At 56.1% G+C, this 14,678-nt stretch overlaps 5 protein-coding genes across 5 annotated transcripts; all 5 read left to right on the forward strand.

The window, feature by feature from the left end:
• Window positions 1-15: 15 nt before the first annotated feature.
• Window positions 16-601, forward strand: BROUX77_003964 (uncharacterized protein; the record flags this gene model as incomplete). Its single annotated transcript, XM_073748673.1, has 3 exons — window positions 16-241; window positions 311-441; window positions 506-601. 3 exons carry the CDS (start codon window positions 16-18, stop codon window positions 599-601), a joined length of 453 nt encoding a protein of 150 aa, XP_073606389.1.
• A 127-nt stretch (window positions 602-728) lies between these two features.
• BROUX77_003965 (uncharacterized protein) lies at window positions 729-1,719 on the forward strand (the record flags this gene model as incomplete). Its single annotated transcript, XM_073748674.1, has 2 exons — window positions 729-1,433; window positions 1,630-1,719. 2 exons carry the CDS (start codon window positions 729-731, stop codon window positions 1,717-1,719), a joined length of 795 nt encoding a protein of 264 aa, XP_073606390.1.
• A 134-nt stretch (window positions 1,720-1,853) lies between these two features.
• On the forward strand, window positions 1,854-2,771 carry BROUX77_003966 (uncharacterized protein; the record flags this gene model as incomplete). Its single annotated transcript, XM_073748675.1, has 1 exon — window positions 1,854-2,771. The coding sequence occupies one exon, from the start codon at window positions 1,854-1,856 to the stop codon at window positions 2,769-2,771; it is 918 nt and encodes a 305-aa protein (XP_073606391.1).
• Window positions 2,772-5,889: 3,118 nt separating this feature from the next.
• On the forward strand, window positions 5,890-7,572 carry BROUX77_003967 (uncharacterized protein; the record flags this gene model as incomplete). Its single annotated transcript, XM_073748676.1, has 1 exon — window positions 5,890-7,572. One exon carries the CDS (start codon window positions 5,890-5,892, stop codon window positions 7,570-7,572), a length of 1,683 nt encoding a protein of 560 aa, XP_073606392.1.
• A 411-nt stretch (window positions 7,573-7,983) lies between these two features.
• BROUX77_003968 (uncharacterized protein) lies at window positions 7,984-11,460 on the forward strand (the record flags this gene model as incomplete). Its single annotated transcript, XM_073748678.1, has 2 exons — window positions 7,984-10,704; window positions 10,963-11,460. 2 exons carry the CDS (start codon window positions 7,984-7,986, stop codon window positions 11,458-11,460), a joined length of 3,219 nt encoding a protein of 1,072 aa, XP_073606393.1.
• Between the last annotated feature and the right edge of the window lie 3,218 nt (window positions 11,461-14,678).

Below are 14,678 nucleotides of genomic sequence, written 5' to 3' on the forward strand. Positions count from 1 at the left end.
CGGTGCAACGCCAGGATGAGGGAGGCACGCGATAAAACTCGAGAAAGACTGGGAGACCTCACATTGCGAGCGGCATACGTCAAGGAGCAAAAGGCAATGCAATGGGCGGTCGTCCAGGCCAAGAGGGCCCTCATGAGTAAGATCGTCAACGGATTCAACGAAACGAGAGATGTATTCCGCGCGATCAAATGGGCCAACGACAAGACCGACAGACGTATTCCACTGTTGCAGAGACCAGACGGTACGAAGACGACCTGCACAGCAGAATCCGTGGCTCTCCTTATCGAAACCCATACTAAGCCACACACAGGCTCAGAATGGCGGTTTCAGGAGCCCAACCCCGACGCAATTGAGTGGCCCCCTCTGTCTTCGGACGAGGTGAAGGCTGCCATCTGGAAACCTGCGAACACCGCGCCGGGAGCGGACCGCATCCCCAACGAGGTATGGAAAAGGGCGTGGAAACCTCTAGGTAATCTGATAACGGGACTATATAACCTATGCCTAGACAGCGGACACCACCCGAGCGCATTCAAGAAAGCCGACCTCGTGGCAATACCGAAGCCAGGACGCCCACGCCAAGCACCACGCTCGTATCGCCTAATCTCACTTCTCCCCACTCTGGGCAAAGGCCTCGAGAGAGCAGTGGCTAGGCGGCTCGCGGAAGAGTCGATAGAGAAACCATCCCGAGAAACTACATCTGCGCCGTGCCAAAAAGGGCCGTTACCGACATGCTCATTGAGCTCCGTGGAAGAATCGAGGACGCCCAGGATTGGAAAAAGGTCACCTCAATTTTCACATTCGACATCAAGGGAGCTTTTGATGCAGTTGACCCAGCGAGAATGGAGCACCGCCTGATTGAGAACCGCTGGCCAACGAAGCTATGCCGATGGGTCAGAAGCTTCATGGAAGATAGGGCTGCAAGCATGCGCACCGAAGGAGGCGTCGCCACAACCCTTGTAGGAGGTTCCCTCCCGCAAGGCTCGCCGGTCTCGCCAGTGCTGTACATGCTCTTCATGGCCCCATTGTACAAGAAAAACCCCGCACTTCTCGGATACGCAGACGATGGGTCTCTGGTGGTTAGTGGTCCTGCTTTTAGCAAGAACTGCGAAGTCATCCAAATTCTCATGAGGGAAGTGTTGAGGTGGACGGCCAACAATGGACTGGAGATCGACCCCGGAAAGTCAACACTGCTGCACGTCAAGGGCAGAAGAAAGGTCGCAGGAAATCCGTCCGTCACAGTGGAGGGTCTAGGCACGATTGAACCCACCCCGGCTAATGCCTCGATGCGATGGCTGGGGCTGCATCTAGACGCCAAACTTCTCTTCGACAAGCACATCGCGCACGTGACCGCGGGCATCAACCGAGTGGCGAACGGCCTGAGGTATCTGGCCGGTTGCTATAAGGGAGCAGATACGAAAAGCATGCTCCATGCGGTACGCGCGTGCGCTCTGAGCAAGGCACTCTTTGCGGCCAGCTCTTGGACTGGGACGGAAACGACAAAAACGGCCTCAGACAAGATAAATGTTGCCCTTAGAAAATGCTTACGGGCGGCTCTCCCTATGTATCGCACCACGCCAAGAGAATGCATACACCATGCGGCAAGCTTTCCACCTTTCGGGCTCCTCCTAGAAGATGAAAAGAGACGAGAGGCGGTACGATGGCACAGAGTCGACGACAAGCATCTACTTCGAGGGCCGCAGTACAATCCAGTGGTGGTGAGGCTGCGAAAACTGCTACCTGCCGAAATGGAGAAGCACACCAGGCTCAGGCCAAACGCAGCTGGGCCAGACATGCCGTCTCGAACGTGGCTAGACAAGGAAAAAGAGGCAGAGGCACACAGAGCGGAAGTTGAGATGGCCACCCCGGGAACGATCATTGCCTACTCCGACGGATCGAAGCACGAGAATGGAAACGCGGGCGCGGGTTGGGTGATTACGGAAGATGGGGCTACGCTAGAGGAAGGGCACGTAGCTCTGGGAAAATGGATGGAAGTGGCCGACGCTGAGGCGATTGGCGCTCTCGAAGCAGCGAGGCGGGCCACGGCGCGCGAAGGTACCGAGGAAATCTGGCTTTGTCTGGACAACCAAGGAATAGTGAACCGCCTCCGCAACCCATCCACCAGAAACAGCACATCTCAGGACGTTATTGATGAGACAAAGACAACCCTTCGCTGCTGGGCGAGCGAGAGTCCTGGGAGGAGAGTCCATGTGCTGTGGGTCCCAGGCCACATGGGCTTGGAAGGCAACGAACTGGCAGACGCGCAAGCAAAACTGGGGTGCCAACAGACGACAACGGAACCCCGCGTCAGCCTGGCCGGAGCACGGAGATGGAGGCGAGACCGTCTAAGTCTCGAATACGGGGAATGGTGGCAGAAGCAAAAAGGATACCGCCCACTGGGAACTGGTGTCCCCGCCGAACCCCCCTTCCGTGTCTCCCGCTACGACGGCCTCACCAGGATTGAGCTAGGCCACATCCTGGCGGCCAGAACCGGAGATGGTGACTTTGACGAGTACCATGACCGATGGGAACACAACTGTCCACGCGGGTGCCGAGCTTGCAACCAGCCAAAGGAACGAGGACACTGGTGGACATGCAGGGCACTGCCGAGGCCGTGGAGCCAGAGATTTGCTGACAAGCTTCTGAAAACAACAAAAGCAACAAGTCACGTTGCCAGCGTTTTACGCCGCAATCTCAAGTTCCTTGAAGAAAGACAACAGCCCGAGCGCCCCGAGACTACCCAGCCACTACCCACTGCCAGCACCGAGACATGAAGGTGGGATTTTGAAGGAGAGATGAGAGTGGAAGAGAGATGGGAGAGGAAGGTTAGATTGGGAGGAGACGAGGTAGTAGGATCGGAAGGAGATGTCGAGGAGGATTCCATGAGGAGGTTTTGGGGGTCCTTTTCCCGTCCACCAACTACAGAGGAGGGAAAACTCTCGAAAAATGCAGCAACGGCCATGCCCACAAGACAAAACCACGCGTAATCCGCCGGGGACAAACCCCCGTGCCGAGAGCCGGTGGCCTTTTAGACTAGACTACACGCGGTTTGTTGCAAACCAAAAACACCAGGTAACCAACCCTGGAACCCCGCAGGTTCGCCCTCGGGCTGCGCTGGACAGAGAGTCCTCCTGGCTTCAATGCCGGACCCTAAAAAGTCACAGGAGATGCTTGAAGTCTATGCGCACCTGCAATCGCTGACCGCCCGGGAGTAGTTTGGAAGATGACATCATCCGACTGCTTCCACCCGGAATATGCCGTCGTATTGCTGCGAAATAACAGTAGGTAGACGTAAAAGAATAAAATCAAATCAAATCAAGTTTCTTCGCACGACCTCTACCTGTGTCTTGACAACAGGGGCATTGTGAACCGTCTGAATGCAGAAGAGGGCGACTTGGGGACATCCCAAACAGTCATCGACGAGACGAGACGACTCCTGGCAAGCTGGAAGCTGAGACAGGGAGGGCTCTTTGCGCCAAAGGCAAGAACCAGATGGGTACCGGGCCACAAGAACATCGCCGGCAATGAAAGAGCTGACCCGTTAGCCAGAGGGGTTGCTGGGACTGAAGTTGGCGGACTCGAGATGTCGCTCTCCAGGAAAAAACGGTGGTGCCGGGAGCAGGCCGCCACAGAGTTCAAGACGTGGTGGGGGGCGCAGAACGGGCCTTCCCATATAGACAAGCCAGAGCCCGTCGAACCTTGGAAGTTCAAGGACTACAGGGAACACGACCGACTCGATATTGGCACATTGATGGCAGCAATTTCTGGACACGGCGACTTTGCCACGTGCCACCAGAGGTTCGAGCACACCGGGGCCGCTCACGATTGTCCGAGATGTGGACAGGAGAAGACCCCGTGGCACCCGTGGACGTGTGACTCGATCCCACAGAGGCTACGGCTGACGGAGAGACTCGTTAAAAAGCTTCTCCCTACAGTCAAAGGATGCAAGCAGCTCCTCAAGAAGTTGAAGAGGGTGAGAGAGGAATGACCGGCTGCGATGGCGTTTGGCGTGGTGTGATTTTGTATTTCTGTTTTGTCTTTGGGTGTTTTCTTTCGTGTATTACTTGCTTCTTTTTCTTGTTTTGTTTTCTGATTCCTTTTTTTTCTTTTTCCGTTGCTTTTTCATTTTTTTTTCATTATCACAGTCTTCATGTATCCCCCTGATGTATCCTGCGCCAGGAGGTGCTTATCACCACAGGGAGATCCCGAGTCGGCGTCTACAGTTTCTTCGGAGCTGGGAGACTACGGTCACCAAGGCAGTCCGAATCGGAGGATCCCGGCGGCCAGTTATGCCGCTGCCAGGTTGCCAGGACCTGCCTGGTTATCTTATGAGTGTTTGACGAACACTCCGAATGATGTAAAATAGATGAAATGAAATGAAATGAAAAAAGTGCTAATATGTTCCAGGCATGGGGTTCTTTTGGCAAGAGGTCCAGCCAACGAACGAGAAAGAAAATGTGGCGTGAACCAAGTAAGCAGCACACGTGAATTAAGATAAGCGGGAGTGATGCGAAAGAGGATAACGACTGGGCCAACAAGTTGTGTCTGACGAAGGGCGAGTGGCAGAGCCCAGCGATTGTGGTCGTGTGTAGCCATGGTGCATGCAAAATTAAGTGTGAGTAGAAAGTATCGACTTGATAGAAAAGCAGAAAAGTGTCGGCACAGTTGGCAGATGTCTGAGGCGTGAGATTGAATACAAGAAATAAAGATTTGGCAGGGCATGGAGGGGAAGGCGCCTTTCACATACCTTTTGGCAAAGCAGACTACGGGGGAGGGGGCGGGGATGGAATTTAGTTTTATAATGCAATCGGCATCACGATGGCCGAACTTGGGGCTCTCGTCATATGCCACTGATATCTGTTTAACTACTTCTGTGACTGCTTACAATACGACTAGCCCATTATAGGCTACCGACCAGTCTTTGGCTTTTGATGTGAGTTTTGATGTGCTTCCAGAAATGAATGATGGGTCCCATCTCGTAGTGCATAAGCTAAAAGTAAATGGGGTGTTAAGCCACGGTTTGTATCACCATACCCGGGATAACAAATATCGTGAGGCTACAGTCAAACTTGCCGCGCTCATTTATTTTGGACTCGAGTTTATCAGGTGATCCCGTTAGACGTTGACATGTCATCTTGATGGTGTTAGTTTGGTAGTGGACCCGCTAAGCCTTAAGTCTGGCCAATCAGGGCGCGTCTCTTAGAAATAGGGTTTTTGTGCAACTTGTAAAGGACAAGCGCAACTGTATGCTTCATGTTATTCCTAGCTTGGGCAGATTCAGGGTGTTTTGCCGTTCTGTGCAGAGTGCTCCGGATAGATCATCCTGTGTTTGGGGAATAAGGTATAGTCTTGATGAAGACCAACTTGACTGGTTCCGAGGCGGTGTCGCTATATGTTCTATTGGAACTCACAAATCTTTGAGTGCCAGCCACGGTGATGGCGGAAGGTAGAATTGCTTCATAATAACTTGTGTGACTCTCTCCCATCACATACGATCATAGCTTGTAGAAAGCACGGGATCCCGTCCGCTCTCCCTTAGTTAAACTACAAAGCGCTGGATCAGTACTACGGTGGGTGACCACGTGGGAATACCCAGTGTTGTATGTTTTTTTTTGCATATCTTCTAGATTTGCTTGAACCTTTTCCTTCTTGTTTCCTCATTTCATGATCAGGTTGAGAATGTGAGCTAACAACAAGCTTGTCGTGTCGTCGACCGCATCGACCAACATTTTCCTCGATCAAGAGGCCATCTTTTTGTTTTCCTTCGACGCCCATCAACATTTTCCTCGATTTTCAGAGGGCACCTTCGACATTTTGACCAAGCTAACAGCTACCATTATTGCAAACTACTTTACTTTATTTTCGCCCCCGACAGGTCCTGTCATCCCTAAGATGATCGCGTCCGTCCACGCGCCCGCGCCCGCCGCGCCCGCGTCCGCGCCTCCGTCATTGACGTACGCGCAGGCCACCTCGCCCGCCAGCGACCCCTCCCCCGTGCCCACCACTGTCCCCTCCTCCGCGTCGTTCTCGCCGAACCTCGCCGGCCAGGCCCCTCAGGGGCTCCCCTCTTCCGTCGCGCGCGTCGCGACAGGCGCAAAACGCGTCAGGAGCGAAGACGCGCCCCTCCCCCAAGAGGCTCACTACGCTCCCATCTCGCTCCCGGTCGGTCGCTTCCAGGCCCTGGCCGACAAGATCCGCGCCAAGCAGGATGCGGAAGCGGCCGCGAGAGATCGCTTGGCCAGCATCTTCTTGACAATGGCCGACAACTGCCTGGCCTCCATGGCCCCCCATGCGGAGGCCTTCGCGTCTACCCGCCAGATCGTTAACGACCTGGCCTCAATCCTGGAGAACGGCCTGGTGGCCGTGATGACAGGTTCACCCCACGCGCCCCCCACGGGCGCTACCACAAACACCTCTCTCCCCCCGGCCGCACAGCCCGTGCCATCCGCCCCTAACACGGCCCCGGCCCCGGCCCCGGCTCCATCAAAGGCCCAGCCTGCACACCACCCCTCTGCTGCCGCTCCTGCAGCGCCCACCGAGTCCTCGGACAAGGAATGCTGGAGCACAGTCGCCCGCAAGGGCAAAAAAACATCCAAGGCCACCCAACCCGCTGCCCCCTCGACCGGGGCCCCAAAGGCCAAACAGGGCAATACCAGCTCAGCCCCCAAGGCCGCCCCCACCGACAACCGCCTTTTCGTGGTTGTGCCAACCGACTCTCCCCTCCGGAAGCTTTCGCCAGCCTACATCGTAACGAAGGCCAACGCGGGCATCCCCCGCGGTGAGGGCGCAGGCACCGCCACTGCCACCAAAACGGGCTTCGCCTTGACAGCCGTACGCGACGTCGGCAAATTCCTCAGCCACGCTGAGCGCATCCGCGCCAACCTGACTGCGGAGAAGGTCCACAAGAGGGACGCTTGGTCCAAGTACATCGTACACGGACTGCCCACCTCGATCACGGTCGAGGACCCCAAGACCCCCGGCGCCGTGATGCTCCACCGGGTCACCCTAGACGATGTCCGTCAGGATATCGAACAGGCCTTTGGTGTCGTCTCCGCCAGCGCCACGCTGTCAAAGTACGTTGGCAAGGCAAGCGTGCCCACCTTCCGCGCCCACATCGCCTTCCACGAAGGCCTGGTGTCCCCGTCCGCGGTTCCCCTCCGCGTAGCGACACTTGGAGAGCTGCACATGGTCTCCGCAGACAACACCCTGGAGCGCTTCCCGTTCTGCACACGCTGCCGGGTCCGCCACTTTGACCGCAAATGCCCGGCCAATACCGAGACGCAGTCGTCTACCCCGGCTGCCGCCGCCCAGGGAGACAAGGCCCCGTCCCCAGTGCCCTCCCAAGCGCCTTCCACGGCCGTCACCTCCGCCCCCCCGGCCCGACCGTCGTCACAGACGAAGGGCCCTTCAAGCTCCCAGGCTTCCCCCTCCCCTGCCTCCTCGGCGCCCAGCCAGCCATCGACCGCCCCATCACAGGCCGCCCAGCTGCAACCCTCCCCCCTGCCCACCTCCAGCGAGTCCCCTGAAACACGGGATTCAATGCAGGTAGACGACAATGACGAGGAACTTCTGTAAATGTTAGGACACCCTAACGACACAGTATTGCAAATGATTTCTGCGAATGTGCAAAGGTCCTGGACCTGTGCACAGTCGTTGCTACACAAGGCGCATGAAGACCAGGTGGATGTGGTCTGCCTCCAAGAGGCCCCGTCTAGCGCAGACCCGGGGAACAGAACGTTCCCTAGGCACCCCTCCTATCAGGTAATAGTCCCGGAGGGTAACTGGCGCTCGAATCCCCGAGTCGCCACATACATTTCGACAAAAAGACACGGGCTTCGCTTCCAAAAGGCCTACATGAGGGAAGAACACCAGGATGTCATCATTGTGGAGGTCCTAATCGGGGGGCACACGTACAGCATCGTAAACCTTTACAATGCCGGGACAGGTTCGGCTAGGACAGGGGAGGCGCTTCGTCTTCTGACCAGCATGCAGCCAGGGCCGCGGTCTGTGGTAGTGGGCGACTTCAACCTCCACCACAGTGCCTGGGACCCCCGATGCGCCACGGACGACAACGACGCCGAGCTCCTACTGGCCTGGATGGAAGAGCGAGCCCTTCTGCTGGGCAACGCGGATGGGGAGCCAACCCACGAGTTAGGGAGTGTCATAGACCTTACCATAATGTCGTCGCCTCTTTTTGTCACCGGGGCGAGCGTGGAGCTACGGGACGATCTGACATGCGGAAGTGACCACTTCCCGCTCTTGGTGTCCATCCCGCTGCCAGGGCACACAGTGGTCCCGAGCCCCGCAGGGCGCTTCCTCATGGATAAGCTTGACAAAAAGAAGTTCGACGCGGCATGCAAGGCCGGCGCGGCTCGCCTGGACGACCTTGTGAGAGAGTACCGGAGGTCAGACGGCCAGATCCCGGAAAAAAAGCACATTGACGACTTCGCGAGACTGCTACAGAATGTGATCCTAGACGCCCTAGTCGCATCAACGCCCAGGTCTCTGGGCAAGGCCAAGAGCTTCCCATGGTGGAACAAGGAGTGCAGCGTCGCGCGTGCGGAGCAAAGCGCAGCGCGGAACAGGGTGGAAAAGGCAACGACACAGGCCGCAGCACAAGAGGCCAGGACCGAACGCCGCGAAGCCAAGAAGCGCCTCAGGCGCGCACTCAGGAGCGCGGCTCGGGCTTTCTACGCCGACCTGCTGGCGAAGGTCACTGATACCCGAGACCTTTTTCGTATCGTGAAATGGAGGACGAAAGATCCGCACCGCCACTCCCCAGCACTATCGCCGGCGGACGGAGCGGAGGCCACGGTACAAGACACCACGGAAAAGATCGCTCTCCTTCGCAGCGTGCACATGCCTTCCGCCCTGCAGGTGGAACCGAGGACCCGGGGCTCCAGGACGGAAGCCCCGCCGACACGCGCCCGAATCACCAGAGACGAGGTGGAAGCTGCTCTTTGGAGGCCGCGCAACACTGCCCCCGGCCCGGACGGCCTCTCGAAAAACGTCCTGAAACTGGCCTGGCCCTCCCTCAAGCGGCAGGTCACCCATTTGTTCAACGCAAGCTTCTTCTGGGGCCACCACCCTGCCTCCTTCAAAGAGGCCAAGGTGATCGCCCTGCCAAAGCCCAACAAGAAGGATCGCTCGTCGCCACGGGCCTACCGGCTGATCTCGCTGCTCCCGACCCTGGCCAAGTGCCTGGAAAGGATCGTCGCCCGCCGTCTCTCGTGCTGGGCGCTGGAGGCAGGTCACATCCAAGACAACTACGCTGGTGCGGTTCCGGGGCGCAGCGCCGAGGACATGTGCCTACGCCTGGTGCACTCTCTCGAGCGCACAGCCGACCTCAGGGGTGAGTCTTCGGTCCTCACCTTTGATATCAAGGGGGCCTTCGACGCCGTGCATCCGAACCGCATGGTCAAACGACTGGCGGACCTGGGGTGCCCGGCTGGAACATGTCGATGGGTGTCCTCGTTCCTGGCGGGCAGGCGGGCTTCCCTAACCTTAGACGGCGTCTCCGACGCTCTCCAGCCAACAGGTGGCAGCCTCCCACAGGGCTCGCCCATCTCCCCAATCTTGTTCATGCTGTTCATGTCGCCGCTGTTCAAGATGCCACTCCCCCGCACTCTCCGTGGGTACGCTGACGACGGTTGCCTAGTCAACTCAGACTCGTCCCTCGAAGGCAACTGCTCGGTTCTCTCCCGCTCTCTGGAGCTCGTTGACAGCTGGTGCACGGACAACGGCATGGCGCTCGACCTGACGAAGTCCGAACTTCTGCACGTGACGCGCAAGCGTCATGGACAAAACCCAAGCCTGCGACTCCCCGACGGCTCTACGCTGGAGGCGATCAGCCCTCGCGAGACCCTGCGCTGGCTTGGCGTGCGGTGGTCACGAAACCTCTCCTTCGTGCCACACATCCGAGACGTGGCACAGAGGACGGCACCGGCCATTCGCGGCATCCAGATTCTGTCCGGGTGCTGGAAAGGCGCTCCGATCAAGGGCGCCCTCACGGCGGTCCGTGCATGCGTGGTTGCCAAGCTGTCTTACGCTGCGGCCACATGGTGGCGCCCAACCCCGCCCAACGCTCCGCTGAGCCACGGGTTACTGGGGGCCTCAAGGCTCCTCGACCGCACCGTCCGCAGAGGCCTCCGCGCCGCCCTGCCGCTATATTGCACCACACCCTGTGCAATATACAACCTCGCATCGGGCTTCCCTCCCATGCGCTATGCGCTGGACAACCTCCTTGGGTCGGCTGCTCTCAGAGTCGCGCTGGCCCCGCCAAATCATCCCCTGGGCTCCGTAAGGCCTATGTGGGGCATACTGGGTGAGCTCAGGAGTATGCTCCCATACGAGCTGTCCACGAGCTTCCCGCCGCCGTGCAAGGGCAAGCTACCTTCGACCCGGGCCCCGATCCGGGGTGACAAAGAGGCTGCCGCTGCAGCACACCTCGCTCTGGTCCGCTCCTCCTCCCCCTCAGACCTGTGGCTATACACAGATGGCTCGAAGCTGAGTCCGAACAGGGTTGGCGCCGGCTGGGTAATTATCCAGGGGGGACAGGTCCTGCTCTCGGGAAACCGCCCGGTCCCTTTCCGCGCCGAGGTGCACGACGCCGAAGTGCTGGCCATTGCCGAGGCCATAACCGCCGTCGACCTGCGGGACAAACCGCGGTGCCGCAAAGTCTGGATCTGTTCAGACAACATGGCAGCGGTGAGTAGACTCACGTCCCGGGACGTCAAGCCCGGAACCTCCGAGGAACACCTTCGGAGAGCCCAAACAATTTGCGCGGACTGGTTACGTCCCGACGCCAACCATCCGCGGCCAAGACCGTGGCCAGATGGAGCCATTAAGGTGGAAGCGATCTGGGTTCCAGGCCACTCCGATGTCGTGGGCAACGAGCTCGCCGACAGACAAGCCAGGTGGGGTGCAGACATAATCACCACAAGGACAGGCATGTCACTCTCCTAGGCACGCAGTGAATTCTGCGCCTGGGTCACTACCGCATTTCGCGCCTGGTGGGAGGCAGAGGGTCGCAACTCCAGACCTCACCTGCGCCGCCCGGTGCAGGCCCCGAAGAAGGCTTGGACAAGTCTCCTTGACGAGACCGATCGCAACCTCGCCCGCGCGGTGCTGACAGCTTTGTCAGGACACGGCGACTTTGCGGCCTATCACCGCCGTTTCGAGCACGAGGACGCCGTGCTCTCCTGTCCCCTCTGCGGAGCCGACACTAGCCCGGAGCACATCTGGGTTTGCCACCACAACCCACAGCGGGTGTCCAGCAGCTTCTTTCAGAAGTTGATCGGTACCAAGCGCGGAGCCTGCTGGCTGGCCGCCAAAGCAGCCAAAGCCCCCACGGCCCTGCTGGCTCACCGCCGCATGAGGCCGGACACGCAGGCGCAAGACGCGGCCCCTCCCGCGCCCCCTCTGCCACCTGGAGACGGCGTACCCTCGGGGTCTCCCCCTTAGCGCGTTTGCGCTGCCATCACCTCCTTTTTCCTACTTGTTTCTCTCTTTATTTGTACTTCCCTTTGTTGTTTCCTTTGTATTTGTTTTTTATGTTTTGCCTGCATCAGCGGCGAGGCCAGGAATCTGGGCCAGGTTTGGGGCCACACAAGCAAAGGACAGCCTCTGGGCTGGGCGGGTGGACACACTTTAGTCATTACACTTTGTGCGGGGGGTTTCTGTATGCATGGTTTGGATTTTGGGTTTCTGTTTCTGTATGTAATTTCTGGTACTACTTGTAGTCCCCTGTCGTATGCCGAGAATACCTCGCGAGTAGACAGGTAAATAAAGAATCTGTTGAGTTGAGGTAAGGGTACAAGGGTAGCACGTGATATCTGATCACGTGCCATAAGGACCCACAACATCTCACGACATGGGAATAAAAGGCAAGGCTTCGGGCATAGAAGAGAATAGGAGTAGATAGTGAAACGACAACGATTTACTAATTTATTCGCCCTCCCCACAAAAGAATCAATCAATCAATCAAACTGTCGTATGCCGAGAATACGTGGCGAGTAGACAGGTTAATGAACGCTTTCAAGTCAACAATCATTGACAAAGTCACTCAAGTTCAAATCCATGGTTTAGAAGACAGCTAAGACCTTATGAGGGCTAAAAAATGACCTGTTACAGTTCTTGGTGTCAAATGCTCTATACGTTTCTGTACAATATAGCTACGTGGTTACACTATGTATGGTTGCGTCAATGGTTGCACAGGTCTGAGAGATGCTATAGTGCAGGCGCTTGAACATGTGCTGGTAATGCCTCACCATCTAAACCTGAGGCTTAAGATCAGAGCCCGACAAACAAGAAGATGGCCGGGCTACGTGTTACCGCTGGCTTGTGCGGCCAGATCAACCCCGCAGAAAGTTGCGGTGCTTGAACATGAAGTTGGTCGGTGGGAAGGGCGAGCGTCGAAATATTGCGCAACGGAATTTGTTTCTAAGTTTGGCATCATGCGTTAGAGTTCAGATAGCTTGGGACTTGGCGGGTGACAACAAGTGGAGAGGCAGCGGCAACAAGTGGCCGGCGACTGGCAGATTTAGTGTGGGCTCCATGCATATTTGAGTTGCTCAGATAAATAGCAGGAAGATATTAGTACCAGGTGTGTTTACTGTGATAGCCTAGAACATGTTCGGCTTGGCTCCAGCGGCATGGTGGGACTTTGCGTATGTACATAGTTGGTTATTAGAGATTAAGACACGTTCGGAATCGGTCACGAAGCTTCAGTCGCTCACGTATGCACTTGTCCACATTTGGCAGTTGGGTGCCACAATGGCGAGGGGTTTGTTGTTTGTTGGGGCAGTAAGGCCAAGCATCTATCACAACGAGAAAGGGAAAGCGTGCGTCTGTGTAGTTCGCTAGTTATCTGGTTACGGGACAACTGTTCTACTTTGCTGGAAAAGCTGGTGGTTCACACGGGCTGTTCACCATGGCAGTTACAGGTACACGTCCAAGGTTTTTGTTGAGGTGTTAAAGTGGTCCTTGGCCCGGCCCTATCCCTGTTTTGTGTGGCTGCCTCTTCAATCGACATATTTTTTTTCGTTGGTTGGATCGGATCGACAGAAGCAGCCTTCAATTCGACAGTTGCCAGTTTCTTGTCATCGGAACAATAATGGAACTACCAGATTGTGAGCTAACTTCAGTATAACTAGTTAATCGTATGCAATGCAGCGCCCGCCTCTCGGCAGCGGCGAGAAGATTCTCCGAGAGGGTTAAGATAGAGAGAGAGGGTCAGTGTGTCTGTGAGGTGGCAGCAAACTTGGGGAAATCTGTGCGGTGATGTGACAATGGGCATTCATCGTCCTATGCCAGGTGGCGTTGCTGACTATTGATCTGAGTGTCAGTGACAAGTGGTCGTGGCTGTCATCTAAATACAGAGCAGCTTCCGCAGGCGATGGGGTCGATCTTGGAGAAGCAGTTGGTTGTACAGTCAGCTGCATCCTATATAAAGCGACCAGCGTTGCAGCGATAAGGTAAACGAATGATACAACACAGAGATGATTTACGGAAAGAGGAGACCAAAGTGCTCCAATTGGCTGGTAAGAGAGCGTACGGCCGTTGTTATCTGGTCTCTTACAGATCAATGCATGTGCGCATATGAGGACGCGATCTGGAGTTGCAAATGAAATGCGCATATTGCATAGGACATTTGAGTCGCTTGCACATGTGTTGACTGTAAAAGTATGTATGGATGTATGTACTTGTACAAGTAACTCGACTAGTTGACGATTTCCTTTGCCCTTTGTTGGTTTCCAGGAACGGGCTAAGTTTAAGCCGAGAGTTAGTCCGCCTTTGGCAGCAAAAAAAATTCCAGAACGGCAGAAGCCCCACCATGTCCCAACAAAGTTTGAGCGACTTACAACTTACACAAGGCAAGGAGGACAAGGGAAGGAGGGGCAGGGAAAGGCAGGGATGATGGGGCTCAAGAAAATGGGGAACGAATAGAATTGGGGCGCCAGGCACTGGATGAGGTTTGACAGAACGCCTCCCCATAATTTTGTTTGGCCATGTTTCATGGGCTACAACGGGGGTTAAGGGTTTAAGTACAGGCCAACATGGTCATGTTTTTTTCTCGGCTTTGTTATTGCCGACATGTTGCAATCGTGATGTGACGCATCATTCATCCATGCTGTAACTAGATATTTCAAGGTACATATACATGTACAAGCACATGTCTGTTTATTGAGACGTGCTTGCCGATTCCTGATCTGCCAAACCAGTATATCCATACACACAACATATGTGTGGATGTACATACATACATATGTATGTACATATTGCCACACCTAGCCAGCCAGCAACTAGCTAGAGTCCTGACTACTACCATCAGCGCTATAATCTGACCAAGGGGCCTCTTGAAGCACTGTGCCCAAGTTCCGGAATGATCGAGGCCAGTCGCACTCGATGGGGGAGCCTCCGGACAATGAGGGTTATGCTTACCTGCATCCACGTATACATGGCTCGTCTACCGACGGTATGGAACGTCAAATCCAGACACTGCTCCGGAGGGTGAGAGGTATATCATATCTATCTACATGTGGTATAACTGCAACTAGCTACCTACCTGAACGTTCACAAGGCGCACGCTCGAAACTGCACAGACACCCTCACCCATGCAGTTGACAGACAAGATTCGCCTTCTCCTCACCAACAGTAACCTTTACGCTGAGGTCAAGCCT

Source organism: Berkeleyomyces rouxiae (genome assembly GCF_048999995.1).
Source record: "Berkeleyomyces rouxiae strain 22BRR77 chromosome Unknown BrBRR77_ptg000003l, whole genome shotgun sequence".
NCBI classification, from domain to species: Eukaryota; Fungi; Ascomycota; class Sordariomycetes; order Microascales; family Ceratocystidaceae; genus Berkeleyomyces; species Berkeleyomyces rouxiae.